The sequence below is a fragment of the Oncorhynchus clarkii genome, chromosome 17, assembly GCF_045791955.1.
Source record: "Oncorhynchus clarkii lewisi isolate Uvic-CL-2024 chromosome 17, UVic_Ocla_1.0, whole genome shotgun sequence".
Lineage (NCBI taxonomy): Eukaryota > Metazoa > Chordata > Actinopteri > Salmoniformes > Salmonidae > Oncorhynchus > Oncorhynchus clarkii.
This window is the reverse complement of record NC_092163.1, coordinates 71550556-71565408: the sequence shown is the minus strand read 5'-3', so window position 1 is coordinate 71565408 and position 14853 is coordinate 71550556. Positions and strand designations below refer to the sequence as shown.

Genomic DNA, 14853 nt, shown 5'->3' with positions numbered 1-14853 from the left:
TCTTGAGCACCGAGCCTGCCCAACCTTACCCGGTTGAATGGTCCCGGTCGCCCTGCCAGTGCGGCGAGGTGGAATAGCCCGCACTGGGCTATGCAGGCGAACCGGGGACACCGTGCGCAAGGCTGGTGCCATGTAAGCCGGCCCAAGGAGACGCACTGGAGGCCAGATGCGTAGAGCCGGCTTAATGGCACTTGGCTCGATGCCCACTCTAGCCCGGCCGATACGCGGAGCTGGAATGTACCGCACCGGGCTGTGCACCCGCACTGGGGACACCGTGCGCTCCACAGCATAACACGGTGCCTGCCCGGTCTCTCTAGCCCCCCGGTAACCACAGGAAGTTGGCTCAGGTCTCCTACCTGGCGTAGCCATACTCCCTGTTAGCCCCCCCCCAAGAAATTTTTGGGGCTGACTCCCGGGCTTCCATCCACGACGCCGCGCTGCCTCCTCATACCAGCGCCTCTCCGCTTTCGCCGCCTCCCGTTCTTCCTTGGGGCGGCGATATTCTCCTGGCTGAGCCCAAGGTCCTTTACCGTCTAATTCGTCCTCCCATGTCCATACCTCCTCGCGCTGCTCCTGCTGCTGCTCTCTCCTTTGCCCATTACCACACCGCTTGGTCCTGTTGTGGTGGGTGATTCTGTAACGGTTCTCTTCTTGGGAAGTAGAGGCGGACCAAAGCGCAGCGTGGTGGTTGTTCATTGTATTTATTGACGACACTATACAAGAACAAACTAACGGAAAAACAAGAAACGTGAGAACTCAAAACCTAAATACAGCCTATCTGGTGAACACTACACAAAGACAGGAACAATCACCCACAAACAAACAGTGAAACCCAGGCTACCTAAGTATGATTCTCAATAAGAGACAACTAATGACACCTGCCTCTGATTGAGAACCATACTAGGCCGAAAACATAGAACTGACCCAAAACATAGAAAAACAAACATAGACTGCCCACCCAACTCACGCCCTGACCATACTAAATAAATGCAAAACAAAGGAAATAAAGGTCAGAACGTGACACATTTAGATGAGCCCTGGAATGTTTTTGGGAGTCCTATGGGAGCAATACCGAGAGAGGGTTGAGTGTTATGTTCACAGATCTGGGAAAATGGCTGTGGCATAGTCATTGAGTTTAATACTCGAAGACCCAAATCTAGTTCACAGTTTTCAGATGGGAAACACTAATACAGACAGTATACCACCTCAGCATGTAGGGAATATGTGCTGTTATGTCTCACTGTGGTTCCAACGAAACCTATTTACTGTTTTCTATAAACCTGTGGATTCCACACTGTACCATAAAACCCACAGGTCCAACACCGTACCATAAAACCCACAGGTCCAACACCGTACCATAAAACCCACAGGTCCAACACCGTACCATAAAACCCACAGGTCCAACACCGTACCATAAAACCCACAGGTCCAACACCGTACCATAAAACCCACAGGTCAAACACCGTACCATAAAACCCACAGGTCCAACACTGTACAATAAAACCCACAGGTCCAACACCGTACCATAAAACCCACAGGTCCAGCACCGTACCATAAAACCCACAGGTCCAACACCGTACAATAAAACCCACAGGTCCAACACCGTACCATAAAACCCACAGGTCCAACACCGTACCATAAAACCCAACACGTAGCCCATCCTGTGTATCAGGTGTATGTATGTAACGGTGTCATTATAACACACTGGCCTTTCCTGTGTTTAGAGTGGCTTGCTGGACTGCTTTACAAACCCTGCGTATGACACTACAGGAAAATAATACTAAATCTCTACCTCGCTTTCCAACCAAGGTGCATGAACAGTGAAAGATGAAGCTGAGGATTAAAACTAATATTCACCTAGTTTTGGTAGGACTATCGAAGTGAGTTTGTCAAATGATGTGCTTTGCCTTCATCTCTCTCTCCCTCTGCAGGGGCCAGGGCCGAGCTGGGGGCCACAGAGAGCTAGAAAGACAGGCCTGATGGCAGGAGCCTGGAAGGCAGTCCGCTCTGAACACGTGCTCTAGGAGCCCGCCCCGCCTGGGGCCACAATTCCTGGGGAAGAAACACGGCACAGGTGAGCAAAGCAAGATGGGTGTTCTCGTATCTTCAAACCAATTCAAACTTTATTTTCAAAAAACTTCTCATGAGAGAAGTGACATGCAAAACTCAATTAAGATCTCTGTGCGAGTGACAATCTCAAAAAATGTTCACCTGGTCAGGTGGTCACTATAAAACCTCCTGGTGTAGAGTTAGAGATGAAGTACAACACACTAATGCCGCCGCAAGAGTAAACATGTTTTCTATCTGCACAGTACGGGGAAAACACAAGGACTGAGCTGCGATTACCAGTAAGCAGACAACCACACAGCTGTTGTATCTCTGAATCAATGTATGATACAGCCATCACACTCAGCCTGAGCCATCACACTGAGCCCACATCATATTCCTCAAGCTACCTTTCTCCATGGATGAATAGGACAGAGTTTCTCTCCTATTTTGAAACCAGTCTGCTATATTCTAAGCTCCAAAGAAGTAAAATCCAAATTTCCAGCCTTTAGGTTCTCAGATGTCAGTAAGTGTCTAGAGGACTTGAACCGGATTTGATCCCAAATGTTGAAGTCTGTGTGTGTGTGTGTTTGTCAGTGTGTGTGTTTGTGTATGTGTGTGTGTATTAGATCCCTAATGTTGACGTCTGTGTGTGTGTGTGTTTGTCAGTGTGTGTGTTTGTGTATGTGTGTGTGTATTAGATCCCTAATGTTGACGTCTGTGTGCGTGTGTGTTTGTCAGTGTGTGTGTTTGTGTGTGTACACGTGTGTGTGTGTGTATTTGATCACTAATGTTGACGTCTGTGTGCGTGTGTGTTTGTCAGTGTGTGTCTTTGTGTGTGTGTGTGATCACTAGTGTTGACGTCTGTGTATATATTTGATCCCTATTGTTGACGTCTGTGTGTGTGTGTGTGTGTATATATTTGATCACTAATGTTGATGTTTGTGTGTGTGTGTGTGTGTGTGTGTGTTTGATCCCTAATGTTTACGTCTGTGTGTGTGTGGATTTGATCCCTAATGTTGACGTCTGTGTGCGTGTGTTCGTCAGTGTGTGTGTTTGTGTGTACACGTGTGTGTATATTTGATCACTAAATGTTGGTGTGTGTGTGTGTGTGTGTGTGTGTGTGTGTGTGTGTGATCACTAATGTTGATGTCTGTGTGTGAGCTTGTGTGTGTGTATTTGATCCCTAATGTTGACGTCTGTGTGTGAGCTTGTGTGTGTGTATACAGTGGGGCAAAAAAGTATTTAGTCAGCCACCAATTGTGCATGTTCTCCAACTTAAAAAGATGAGAGAGGCCTATAATTTTCAAAATAGGTACACTTCTATGACAGACAAAATGAGAAGAAAAAATCCAGAAAATCACATTGTAGGATTTTTAATGAATTTATTTGCAAATTATGGTGGAAAATAAGTATTTGGTCACCTACAAACAAGCAAGATTTCTGGCTCTCACAGACCTGTAACTTCTTCTTTAAGAGGCTCCTCTGTCCTCCACTCGTTACCTGTATTAAGTGGCGGCAGGGTAGCCTAGTGGTTAGAGCGTTGGACTTGCAACCAGAAGGTTTCAAGTTCAAACCCCCGAGCTGACAATGTACAAATCTGTCGTTCTGCCCCTGAACAGGCAGTTAACCCACTGTTCCTAGGCCGTCATTGAAAATAAGAATTTGTTCTTAACTGACTTGCCTAGTTAAATAAAGGTCAAATAAAATTAATGGCACCTGTTTGAACTGTTGAACTTGTTATCAGTATCAGTATAAAAGACACCTGTTATCAGTATAAAAGACACCTGTCCACAACCTCAAACAGTCACACTCCACTATGGCTGTGGTAGCAATTATTAGGACCACTGATAATCTCCCTCGATCTGGGGCTCCACGCAAGATCTCACCCCGTGGGGTCAAAATGATCACAAGAACGGTGAGCAAAAATCCCAGAACCACACGGGGGGACCTAGTGAATGACCTGCAGAGAGCTGGGACCAAAGTAACAAAGCATCAGTAACACACTACGCCGCCAGGGACTCAAATCCTGCAGTGCCAGACGTGTCCCCCTGCTTAAGCCAGTACATGTCCAGGCCCGTCTGAAGTTTGCTAGAGAGCATTTGGATGATCTAGAAGAAGATTGGGAGAATGTCATATGGTCAGATGAAACCAAAATATAACTTTTTGGTAAAAACTCAACTCGTCGTGTTTGGAGGACAAGATGCTGAGTTGCATCCAAAGAACACCATACCTACTGTGAAGCATGGGGGTGGAAACATCATGCTTTGGGGCTGTTTTTCTGCAAAGGGACCAGGACGACTGATCCGTGTAAAGGAAAGGATGAATGGGGCCATGTATCGTGAGATTTTGAGTGAAAACCTCCTTCCATCAGCAAGGGCATTGAGGATGAAACGTGGCTGGGTCTTTCAGCATGACAATGATCCCAATCACACCGCCCGGGCAACAAAGGAGTGGCTTCGTAAGAAGCATTTCAAGGTCCTGGAGTGGCCTAGCCAGTCTCCAGATCTCAACCCCATAGAAAATCTTTGGAGGGAGTTGAAAGTCCGTGTTGCCCAGCAACAGCTCCAAAACATCACTGCTCTAGAGGAGATCTGCATGGAGGAATGGGCCAAAATACCAGCAACAGTGTGTGAAAACCTTGTGAAGACTTACAGAAAACGTTTAACCTCTGTCATTGCAAACAAAGGGTATATAACAAAGTATTGAGAAACTTTTGTTATTGACCAAATACTTATTTTCCACCATATTTTGCAAATAAATTCATTAAATTTTCTGGATTTTTTTCTCTCATTTTGTCTGTCATCGTTGAAGTGTACCTATGATGAAAATTACAGGCCTCTCTCATCTTTTTAAGTGGGATAACTTGCACAATTGGTGGCTGACTAAATACTTTTTTGCCCCACTGTATATTTGATCCCTAATGTTGACGTCTGTGTGTGAGCGTGTGTGTGTGTGTGTGTGTATTTGATCCCCAATGTTGATGTCTGTGTTTATGAGTGTGTGTGTTTGTACACGTGTGTGTGTGTATTTGATCACTAATGTTCATGTCTGTGTATGAACTTGTGTGTGTGTGTGTGTGTGTGTGTATTTGATCCCTAATGTTGACGTGTGTGTGTATTTGATCCCTAATGTTGACTTGTGTGTGTGTATTTGATCCCTAATGTTGACGTCTGTGTTCGTCAGTGTGTGTGTTTGTCAGTGTGTGTGTGTGTGTGTATTTGCTCACTAATGTTGATGTCTGTGTGAGAGCGTGTTTGTGTGTGTGTGTGTGAGTGTGTGTGTGTGTGTATTTGATCACAAATTTTGATGTCTGTATGTGTGTGTGTAGTTGATCCCTAATGTTGACATCTGTGTGCGTGTGTGTGTGTATTTGATCCCTAATGTTGACGTCTGTGTGTGTGTGTGTTTGATCGCTAATGTTGACGTCAACTTGTGTGTATTTGATCCCTAATGTTGATGTTTGTGTGTGTGTGTGTGTGTGTATTTGATCCCTATTGTTGACGTCTGTGTGTGTGTGTGTGTGTATTTGATCCCTAATGTTGACGTGTGTGTGTGTGTGTGTGTGTGTGTGTGTGTATTTGATCTCTAATGTTGACGTTTGTGTTTGTGAGTGTGTGTTTGTGTGTACACGTGTGTGTGTGTGTGTGTGTATTTGATCCCTATTGTTGACGTCTGTGTGTGTGTGTGTATTTGATCCCTAATGTTGACGTGTGTGTGTGTATTTGATCTCTAATGTTGACGTTTGTGTTTGTGAGTGTGTGTTTGTGTGTACACGTGTGTGTGTGTGTGTGTGTGTGTGTGTGTGTATTTGATCCCTAATGCTGACGTCTGTGTGTGTATTTGATCCCTAATGTTGATGTCTGTGTTTGTGTGTGTGTGTGTGTGTATTTGATCTCTAATGTTGACGTTTGTGTTTGTGAGTGTGTGTTTGTGTGTACACGTGTGTGTGTGTGTGTGTGTGTGTGTGTGTGTATTTGATCCCTAATGCTGACGTCTGTGTGTGTGTGTGTATTTGATCCCTAATGTTGATGTGTGTGTGTGTGTGTATTTGATCCCTAATGTTGACGTCTGTGTTTGTGTGTGTGTATTTGATCCCTAATGTTGACGTCTGCGTGTGTGTGTGCATTTGATCCCTAATGTTGACGTCTGTGTTCGTGAGTGTTTGTACACGTGTGTGTGTGTGTGTGTGTGTGTGTGTGTGTGTATTTGATCCCTAATCTTGACGTCTGCATGTGTGTGTTTGATCCCTAATTTTGATGTTTGTGTGTGTGTGCATTTTATCTCTAATGTAGGTGTGTGTGTGTGTGTGTATTTGATCTCTAATGTTGACGTTTGTGTTTGTGAGTGTGTGTTTGTGTGTACACGTGTGTGTGTGTGTGTGTGTGTGTGTGTGTGTGTATTTGATCCCTAATGCTGACGTCTGTGTGTGTGTGTGTATTTGATCCCTAATGTTGATGTGTGTGTGTGTGTGTGTGTATTTGATCCCTAATGTTGACGTCTGTGTTTGTGTGTGTGTATTTGATCCCTAATGTTGACGTCTGCGTGTGTGTGTGCATTTGATCCCTAATGTTGACGTCTGTGTTCGTGAGTGTTTGTACACGTGTGTGTGTGTGTGTGTGTGTGTGTGTGTGTATTTGATCCCTAATCTTGACGTCTGCATGTGTGTGTTTGATCCCTAATTTTGATGTTTGTGTGTGTGTGCATTTTATCTCTAATGTAGGTGTGTGTGTGTGTGTGTATTTGATCTCTAATGTTGACGTCTGTGTGTGTGTGTGTGTGTGTGTAGACGCGTGTATTTGATCCCCAATGTTGACGTGTGTGTGTATTTGATCCCTAATGTTGACATGTGTGTTTTGTGTATTTGTTCCGTAAGTTGGTGTGTGTGTGTGTGTGTGTATTTGATCCCTAATGTTGGTGTGTGTGTGTACAGTGCCTTGCAAAAGTATTCGGCCCCCTTGAACTTTGCAACCTTTTGCCACATTTCAGGCTTCAAACATAAAGATATAAAACTGTATTTTTTTGTGAAGAATCAACAACAAGTGGGACACAATCATGAAGTGGAATGACATTTATCAGATATTTCAAACTTTTTTAACAAATCAAAAACTGAAAAATTGGGCGTGCAAAAGTATTCAGCCCCCTTAAGTTAATACTTTGTAGCGCCACCTTTTGCTGCGATTACAGCTGTAAGTCGCTTGGGGTATGTCTCTATCAGTTTTGCACATCGAGAGACTGAATTTTTTTCCCATTCCTCCTTGCAAAACAGCTCGAGCTCAGTGAGGTTGGATGGAGAGCATTTGTGAACAGCAGTTTTCAGTTCTTTCCACAGATTCTCGATTGGATTCAGGTCTGGACTTTGACTTGGCCATTCTAACACCTGGATATGTTTATTTTTTAACCATTCCATTGTAGATTTTGCTTTATGTTTTGGATCATTGTCTTGTTGGAAGACAAATCTCCGTCCCAGTCTCAGGTCTTTTGCAGACTCCATCATGTTTTCTTCCAGAATGGTCCTGTATTTGGCTCCATCCATCTTCCCATCCATTTTAACCATCTTCCCTGTCCCTGCTGAAGAAAAACAGGCCCAAACCATGATGCTGCCACCACCATGTTTGACAGTGGGGATGGTGTGTTCAGCTGTGTTGCTTTTACGCCAAACATAACGTTTTGCATTGTTGCCAAAAAGTTCAGTTTTGGTTTCATCTGACCAGTGCACCTTCTTCCACATGTTTGGTGTGTCTCCCAGGTGGCTTGTGGCAAACTTTAAACGACACTTTTTATGGATATCTTTAAGAAATGGCTTTCTTCTTGCCACTCTTCCATAAAGGCCAGATTTGTGCAATATACGACTGATTGTTGTCCTATGGACAGAGTCTCCCACCTCAGCTGTAGATCTCTGCAGTTCATCCAGAGTGATCATGGGCCTCTTGGCTGCATCTCTGATCAGTCTTCTCCTTGTATGAGCTGAAAGTTTAGAGGGACGGCCAGGTCTTGGTAGATTTGCAGTGGTCTGATACTCCTTCCATTTCAATATTATCGCTTGCACAGTGCTCCTTGGGATGTTTAAAGCTTGGGAAATCTTTTTGTATCCAAATCCGGCTTTAAACTTCTTCACAACAGTATCTCGGACCTGCCTGGTGTGTTCCTTGTTCTTCATGATGCTCTCTGCGCTTTTGACGGACCTCTGAGACTATCACAGTGCAGGTGCATTTATACGGAGACTTGATTACACACAGGTGGATTGTATTTATCATCATTAGTCATTTAGGTCAACATTGGATCATTCAGAGATCCTCACTGAACTTCTGGAGAGATTTTTCTGCACTGAAAGTAAAGGGGCTGAATAATTTTGCACGCCCAATGTTTCAGTTTTTGATTTGTTAAAAAAGTTTGAAATATCCAATAAATGTTGTTCCACTTCATGATTGTGTCCCACTTGTTGTTGATTCTTCACAAAAAAATACAGTTTTATATCTTTATGTTTGAAGCCTGAAATGTGGCAAAAGGTCGCAAAGTTCAAGGGGGCCGAATACTTTCGCAAGGCACTCTATTTGTTCCCTAATGTTGATGTCTGTGATTGTTTGTGTGTGTGTACTTGATCCCTAATGTTGACGTGTGTGTGTATGCATTTGTGTGTGTGTGTGTGTGTGTGTGTGTATGCATTTGTGTGTGTGTGTATTTGATCCCTAATGTTGAAGTGAGTTAGTGTGTGTGTATTTGATCCCTAATGTTGGTGTGTGTGCGTGTATTTGTTCCCTATTGTTGACGTTTGTGTGTGTATTTGATCTCTAATGTAGGTGTGTGTGTGTGTGTGTGTGTGTGTATTTGATCCCTAATGTTGACGTCTCTGTGTGTGTGTGTGTGTGTGTGTGTATTTGATCCCTAATGTTGACATGTTTGTGTGTGTGTCTGTATGTGTGTGCGTGTATTTGATCCCTAATGTTGACGTGAGTGTGTGTGTGTGTGTGTGTGTGTGTGTGTGTGTGTGTGTGTGTGTGTGTGTGTGTAATTGTTCCTTAATGTTGATGTGTGTGTGTGTGTTTGATCCCTAATGTTGACGTGTGTGTGTGTGTGTGTGTATTTGATCCCTAATGTTGACGTGTGTGTGTGTGTGTGTGTGTGTGTGTGTGTGTGTGTGTGTGTGTGTGTGTTTGTTCCCTAATGTTGACGTGTGTGTGTGCGCGCAATGGATCCACATTGTTGACATCTGCTTGTGTGTGTGTGTGTGTGTGTAATTGTTCCTTAATGTTGATGTGTGTGTGTGTGTTTGATCCCTAATGTTGACGTGTGTGTGTGTGTGTGTGTATTTGATCCCTAATGTTGACGTGTGTGTGTGTGTGTGTGTGTGTGTGTGTGTGTGTGTGTGTTTGTTCCCTAATGTTGACGTGTGTGTGTGTGTGTGCGCGCAATGGATCCACATTGTTGACATCTGCTTGTGTGTGTGTGTGTGTGTGTGTTTTTGAACCGTAATTTTCACATCTGTGTGTGTGTGTTTGTGTATTTAATCCCTAATGTTGACGTCTGTGTGTGTATTTGATCCCTGATGTTTAAGTGTGTGTATCTGTGTGTATTTGATCATTAATGTTGACGTCTGTGTGTTTGTGTGAATTTGATCCCTATTGTTGACGTGTGTGTGCGTGTGTGTGTGTATTTGATACAAAATGTTGACGTCTCTGTGTGTGTGTGTGTGTGTATTTGACCCCTGATGTTTACGTGTGTGTTTCTGTGTGTATTTGATCAGTAATGTTGACGTGTGTGTGTGTGTAAATTTGATCCCTAATGTTGACATCTGTGAGTGTGTGTGTGTGTATATTTGATCCATAATGTTGATGTGTGTGTGTGTGTGTATTTGATCATTCATGTTGACGTCTGTTTGTGTGTGTGTGTGTGTGTGTATTTAATCCCTAATATTGACATGTGTGTGTGTGTGATTGATCTCTAATGTTGACGTCTGTGTGTGTGTGTGTATTTGTTCCCTAATGTTGACGCCTGTGTGTGTGTGTATTTGATCCCTGATGTTTACGTGTGTGTGTGTGTATTTGTTCATTAATGTTGACGTCTCTGTGTGTGTGTGTGTGTGTGTGTATGTATTTGATCCAAAATGTTGACGTCTCTGTGTGTGTGTATTTGTTCCCTGATGTTTACGTGTGTGTGTGTGTGTGTGTATTTGATCCCTAATGTTGACGTCTGTGTGTGTGTATTTGATCCCTGATGTTTATGTGTGTTTGTGTATTTGAGCCCTAATGTTGACGTCTGTGTGTGTGTATTTGATCCCTAATGTTGACATCTGTGTGTGTGATTGTGATTGATCTCTAATGTTGACGTCTGTGTGTGAGTGTGCATTTGATCCCTAATGTTGGTGTGTGTGCACGCGTGTGTGCATTTGTTCCCTAATGTTGACGTCTGTGTGTGTATTTGATCCCTGATATTTACGTGTGTGTGTGTGTGTTCGATAATTAATGTTGACTTCTGTGTGTGTATTCGTTCAATATTGTTGACGTCTCTGTGTGTGTGTGTGTGTGTGTGGGGAGGGGTGTGTGTGTGTATTTGATCCCTAATGTTGACGTGTGTGTGTGTATTTGAACCCTAATTTTCACGTCTGTGAGTGTGTGTGTATTTGATCCCTAACTTGAAGTCTGTGTGTGTGTGTGTGTGCGTATTTGTTCCCTAACTTGAAGTCTGTGTGTGTGTGTGTGTGTGTGTGCGTATTTGTTCCCTAACTTGAAGTCTGTGTGTGTGTGTGCATTTGATCCCTAATGTTGGTGTGTGTGTATTTGTTCCCTGATGTTAACGTCTGTGTGTGTGCATTTGATACATATTGTTGGTGTGTGTGTATTTGATCCCGTATGTTGACGTTTGTGTTCACATTTGATCCCAAATGTACGTCTGTGTGTGTATTTGATCACTAATGCTGACGTGTGTGTGTGTGTGTGTGTGTGCATTTGATCCCTAATGTTGACATCTGTATGTATGTGTGTGTGTGTGTGTGTGTGTGTGTATTTGGTCCCTAATGTTGACAACTGTATGTGTGTGTGTGTGTGTATTTGATCCCTAATGTTGACGTCTGTGTGTGTGTGTTTTGTATTTGATCACTAATTTTGACGTGTGTGTGTGTGTGTGTGTGCATTTGATCCCTAATGTTGACATCTGTATGTATGTGTGTGTGTGTGTGTGTGTGTGTGTGTGTGTGTGTGTGTGTGTGTGTGTGTGTGTGTATTTGGTCCCTAATGTTGACAACTGTATGTGTGTGTGTGTGTGTATTTGATCCCTAATGTTGACATCTGTATGTATGTGTGTGTGTGTGTGTGTGTGTGTGTGTGTGTGTGTGTATTTGGTCCCTAATGTTGACAACTGTATGTGTGTGTGTGTGTGTATTTGATCCCTAATGTTGACAACTGTATGTGTGTGTGTGTGTGTATTTGGTCCCTAATGTTGACATCTGTGCGTGTGTGTATTGGATCCCTAATGTTGACATTTGTATGTGTGTGTGCATTTGATCCCTAATGTTGACATCTGTGTGTGTATTTGATCCTTAATGTTGACGTGTGTGTGTGTGTGTGTGTGTGTGTGTGTCATCCCTAATGTTGGCGTCTGTTTGATCCCTAATGTTGGTGATTGTGTGTGTTTGATCCCTAATGTTGACGTCTCTGTGTGTCTGATCCCTAATGTTGGTGTGTGTGTTTGATCCCGCCAGGTGTGTGTGTCCATGAGGTCGTCCATGCTGGTCTTGATCCTCGTGGTCAGTGCCCAGGCCGTGTGCACCATGGGAGGGGACTTCTGCCCCCCGGTCTCCGCTCAGCAGCACCCTACCCCAAACAGGACCCCTAACTCTGCCCCCACCGTGGACCCCAAACTCTTCACCAAGCGACGCTACCGCTCGCCCCGCGTTCTCTTCAGTGCACAGCCGCCCAACAAAGAGCCCACAGGACGCCAGGGGTCCGGGGCCAGCAGGGCAAGGCGCATGGTAGGTCAGCCACAGCACCGGGGGGTGTACTCTGTGTGTGAGAGTGTCAGCAACTGGGTGGGCAACAAGACCAAGGCCACAGATATATCTGGCAATGAGGTGGAGGTGCTCCCGGACGTCAACATTAACAACGTCAAGAAAAAGCAGTACTTCTTTGAGACCACGTGCCGTGGCGCCCGGGCGGGCAGCTCTGGCTGCCTGGGCATCGACGGGCGACACTGGAACTCCTACTGCACCAACTCGCACACCTTCGTGCGGGCGCTGACTTCCTTTAAGGACCTGGTGGCCTGGAGACTGATCCGCATCGACGTGGCCTGTGTGTGTGTGCTCAGCCGAAAGTCCTGGCGACAGTGACCGTACTGTAATCACTAGTCCTGTAGTCACTGCAGTACTGACCGACAGGACCACATGGTTACTGTTATGAAGTCACTGCAATACTGCATTTCCAACCCCCCCCCACTGGAGTACTGCAGTTCAAACCCCCCCACCCCACTGGAGTACTGCAGTTCAAACCCCCCCCCACCCCACTGGAGTACTGCAGTTCAAACCCCCCCACTGAACTGGAGTACTGCAGTTCAACCCCCCCCCCCCACCCCACTGGAGTACTGCAGTTCAACCCCCCCCCACCCCACTGGAGTACTGCAGTTCAACCCCCCCCACCCCACTGGAGTACTGCAGTTCAACCCCCACCCCACTGGAGTACTGCAGTTCAATCCCCCCCCCACCCCACTGGAGTACTGCAGTTCAACCCCCACCCCACTGGAGTACTGCAGTTCAACCCCCCCCCCCACCCCACTGGAGTACTGCAGTTCAACCCCCCCCCCCCCACCCCACTGGAGTACTGCAGTTCAACCCCCCCCCACCCCACTGGAGTACTGCAGTTCAACCCCCCCCCCCCCCCACCCCCACCCAACTGGAGTACTGCAGTTCAACCCCCCCCACCCCCACCCCACTGGAGTACTGCAGTTCAACCCCCCCCACCCCACTGGAGTACTGCAGTTCAACCCCCCCCCCCCCCCCCCCACTGGAGTACTGCAGTTCAAACCCCCCCACCCCACTGGAGTACTGCAGTTCAAACCCCCCCCCACCCCACTGGAGTACTGCAGTTCAAACCCCCCCACTGAACTGGAGTACTGCAGTTCAAACCCCCCCACTGAACTGGAGTACTGCAGTTCAACCCCCCCCCCCCCCACTGGAGTACTGCAGTTCAACCCCCCCCACCCCACTGGAGTACTGCAGTTCAACCCCCACCCCACTGGAGTACTGCAGTTCAATCCCCCCCCCACCCCACTGGAGTACTGCAGTTCAACCCCCACCCCACTGGAGTACTGCAGTTCAATCCCCCCCCCCACCCCACTGGAGTACTGCAGTTCAACCCCCCCACCCCACTGGAGTAGTGCAGTTCAACCCCCCCCACCCCACTGGAGTACTGCAGTTCAACCCCCCCCCACCCCACTGGAGTACTGCAGTTCAACCCCCCCCCCCCACCCCACTGGAGTACTGCAGTTCAACCCCCCCCCACCCCACTGGAGTACTGCAGTTCAACCCCCCCCCCCCCCCCCCCCACCCCCACCCAACTGGAGTACTGCAGTTCAACCCCCCCCACCCCCACCCCACTGGAGTACTGCAGTTCAACCCCCCCCACCCCACTGGAGTACTGCAGTTCAACCCCCCCCCCCCCCCCCCCCCCCCACCCCCACCCAACTGGAGGACTCTGACACTCTCTGCCCCACCCCAGCCCTCAGCTCACAGTTAATTATTGATTGAGGACTGCATGTATATAAACCAACCATTTGTTTATTAGTTGTTGTTATTTATTAAACACCTCCGTACATGCACTGCATCTGTGTGGCGTTATTGTCTGGGTGGTGGGTGTGGTGTCCGTCACAGGGACTAATGAGCAACAGTCAGAACGACAGAAGGACAAATAACAGGTAGGCTAGGAGACAGTACTGTAATGTCAATACAAGTCGCTATACTTAGAGGTTTTCTAAACGACACAAAATCCTGCTCCATGAGAACGTGGATGAATAGAAACATATGGCATTATTTTGATGTGCTTTGGTCAGCCTTTGGCTCATGCCTGCTGAGATTTCACTTTGTTATTTCAGGAAAAAAAAAAAAAAAATTTTCCCAAGAATCTCCATTTCAACTTGGATGAACCAGGCATATCTAAAATAAAAAGTCCCTGTGGAAAAAAATGTGTCCTAGAGTAGGTTTCCCGAAAGCTTCGTAGCTAACGTGATGCTTTATTTCTCTACATGGGCTGACTTTCCCGAAAGCCTCAGTCTGTTTGCGTCATGGAGAGAAATAACTTGAAGAGAATACCTAAAGTGCCATGTTGGATACGAGGCTTTCGGGAAATTTACTCCAGAACACAGTTTTTCCACTTTTTGGTCTATTTCAATTTTTATTTTAGAAGATGTGCCATGTTCATGTTCATTGAAAAGTTTCCCGAAAGCTCCGTAGCATTTTTCTCCCATGGCCATGACAATCCGATGCGTTCGGGAAACTCAACCCAAACAACTCTACTGTCCCTCAGACACCTTTTAACGTGGTCCAGCAGTCCTGGCTACATCTGGGATAGATCAAGGGATTGGAATATCCTCCTGGCTGAATGGAGCATCTCCACAGCCCAAACACTGAGCTGGACAGCCAGCAATGCATCCACCTCCTGGCTGTGACCCAAGGGAAAAGCAGGTCAGGGTAACCACAGGGTAATGAGGTCACATCTGTGGAGCTACAGCACTTGTCTTCAACCCTAAACCTAAAAAGACCCACATGGTGTGACTTGTTGTAATGTAGGTATTGTAAATTAAAGTTTAAAAAAGATACTTCAG

The 14853-nt window shown here is 46.0% G+C and overlaps 1 protein-coding gene across 1 annotated transcript; it reads left to right on the top strand.

The window, feature by feature from the left end:
- The first annotated feature begins 2014 nt into the window (after window positions 1–2014).
- LOC139371375 (nerve growth factor b (beta polypeptide)) lies at window positions 2015–12367 on the top strand. The gene is made up of 2 exons (XM_071111739.1): window positions 2015–2074; window positions 11744–12367. The coding sequence occupies exon 2, from the start codon at window positions 11756–11758 to the stop codon at window positions 12365–12367; it is 612 nt and encodes a 203-aa protein (XP_070967840.1). The 5' UTR covers window positions 2015–2074; window positions 11744–11755.
- Window positions 12368–14853: the final 2486 nt, after the last annotated feature.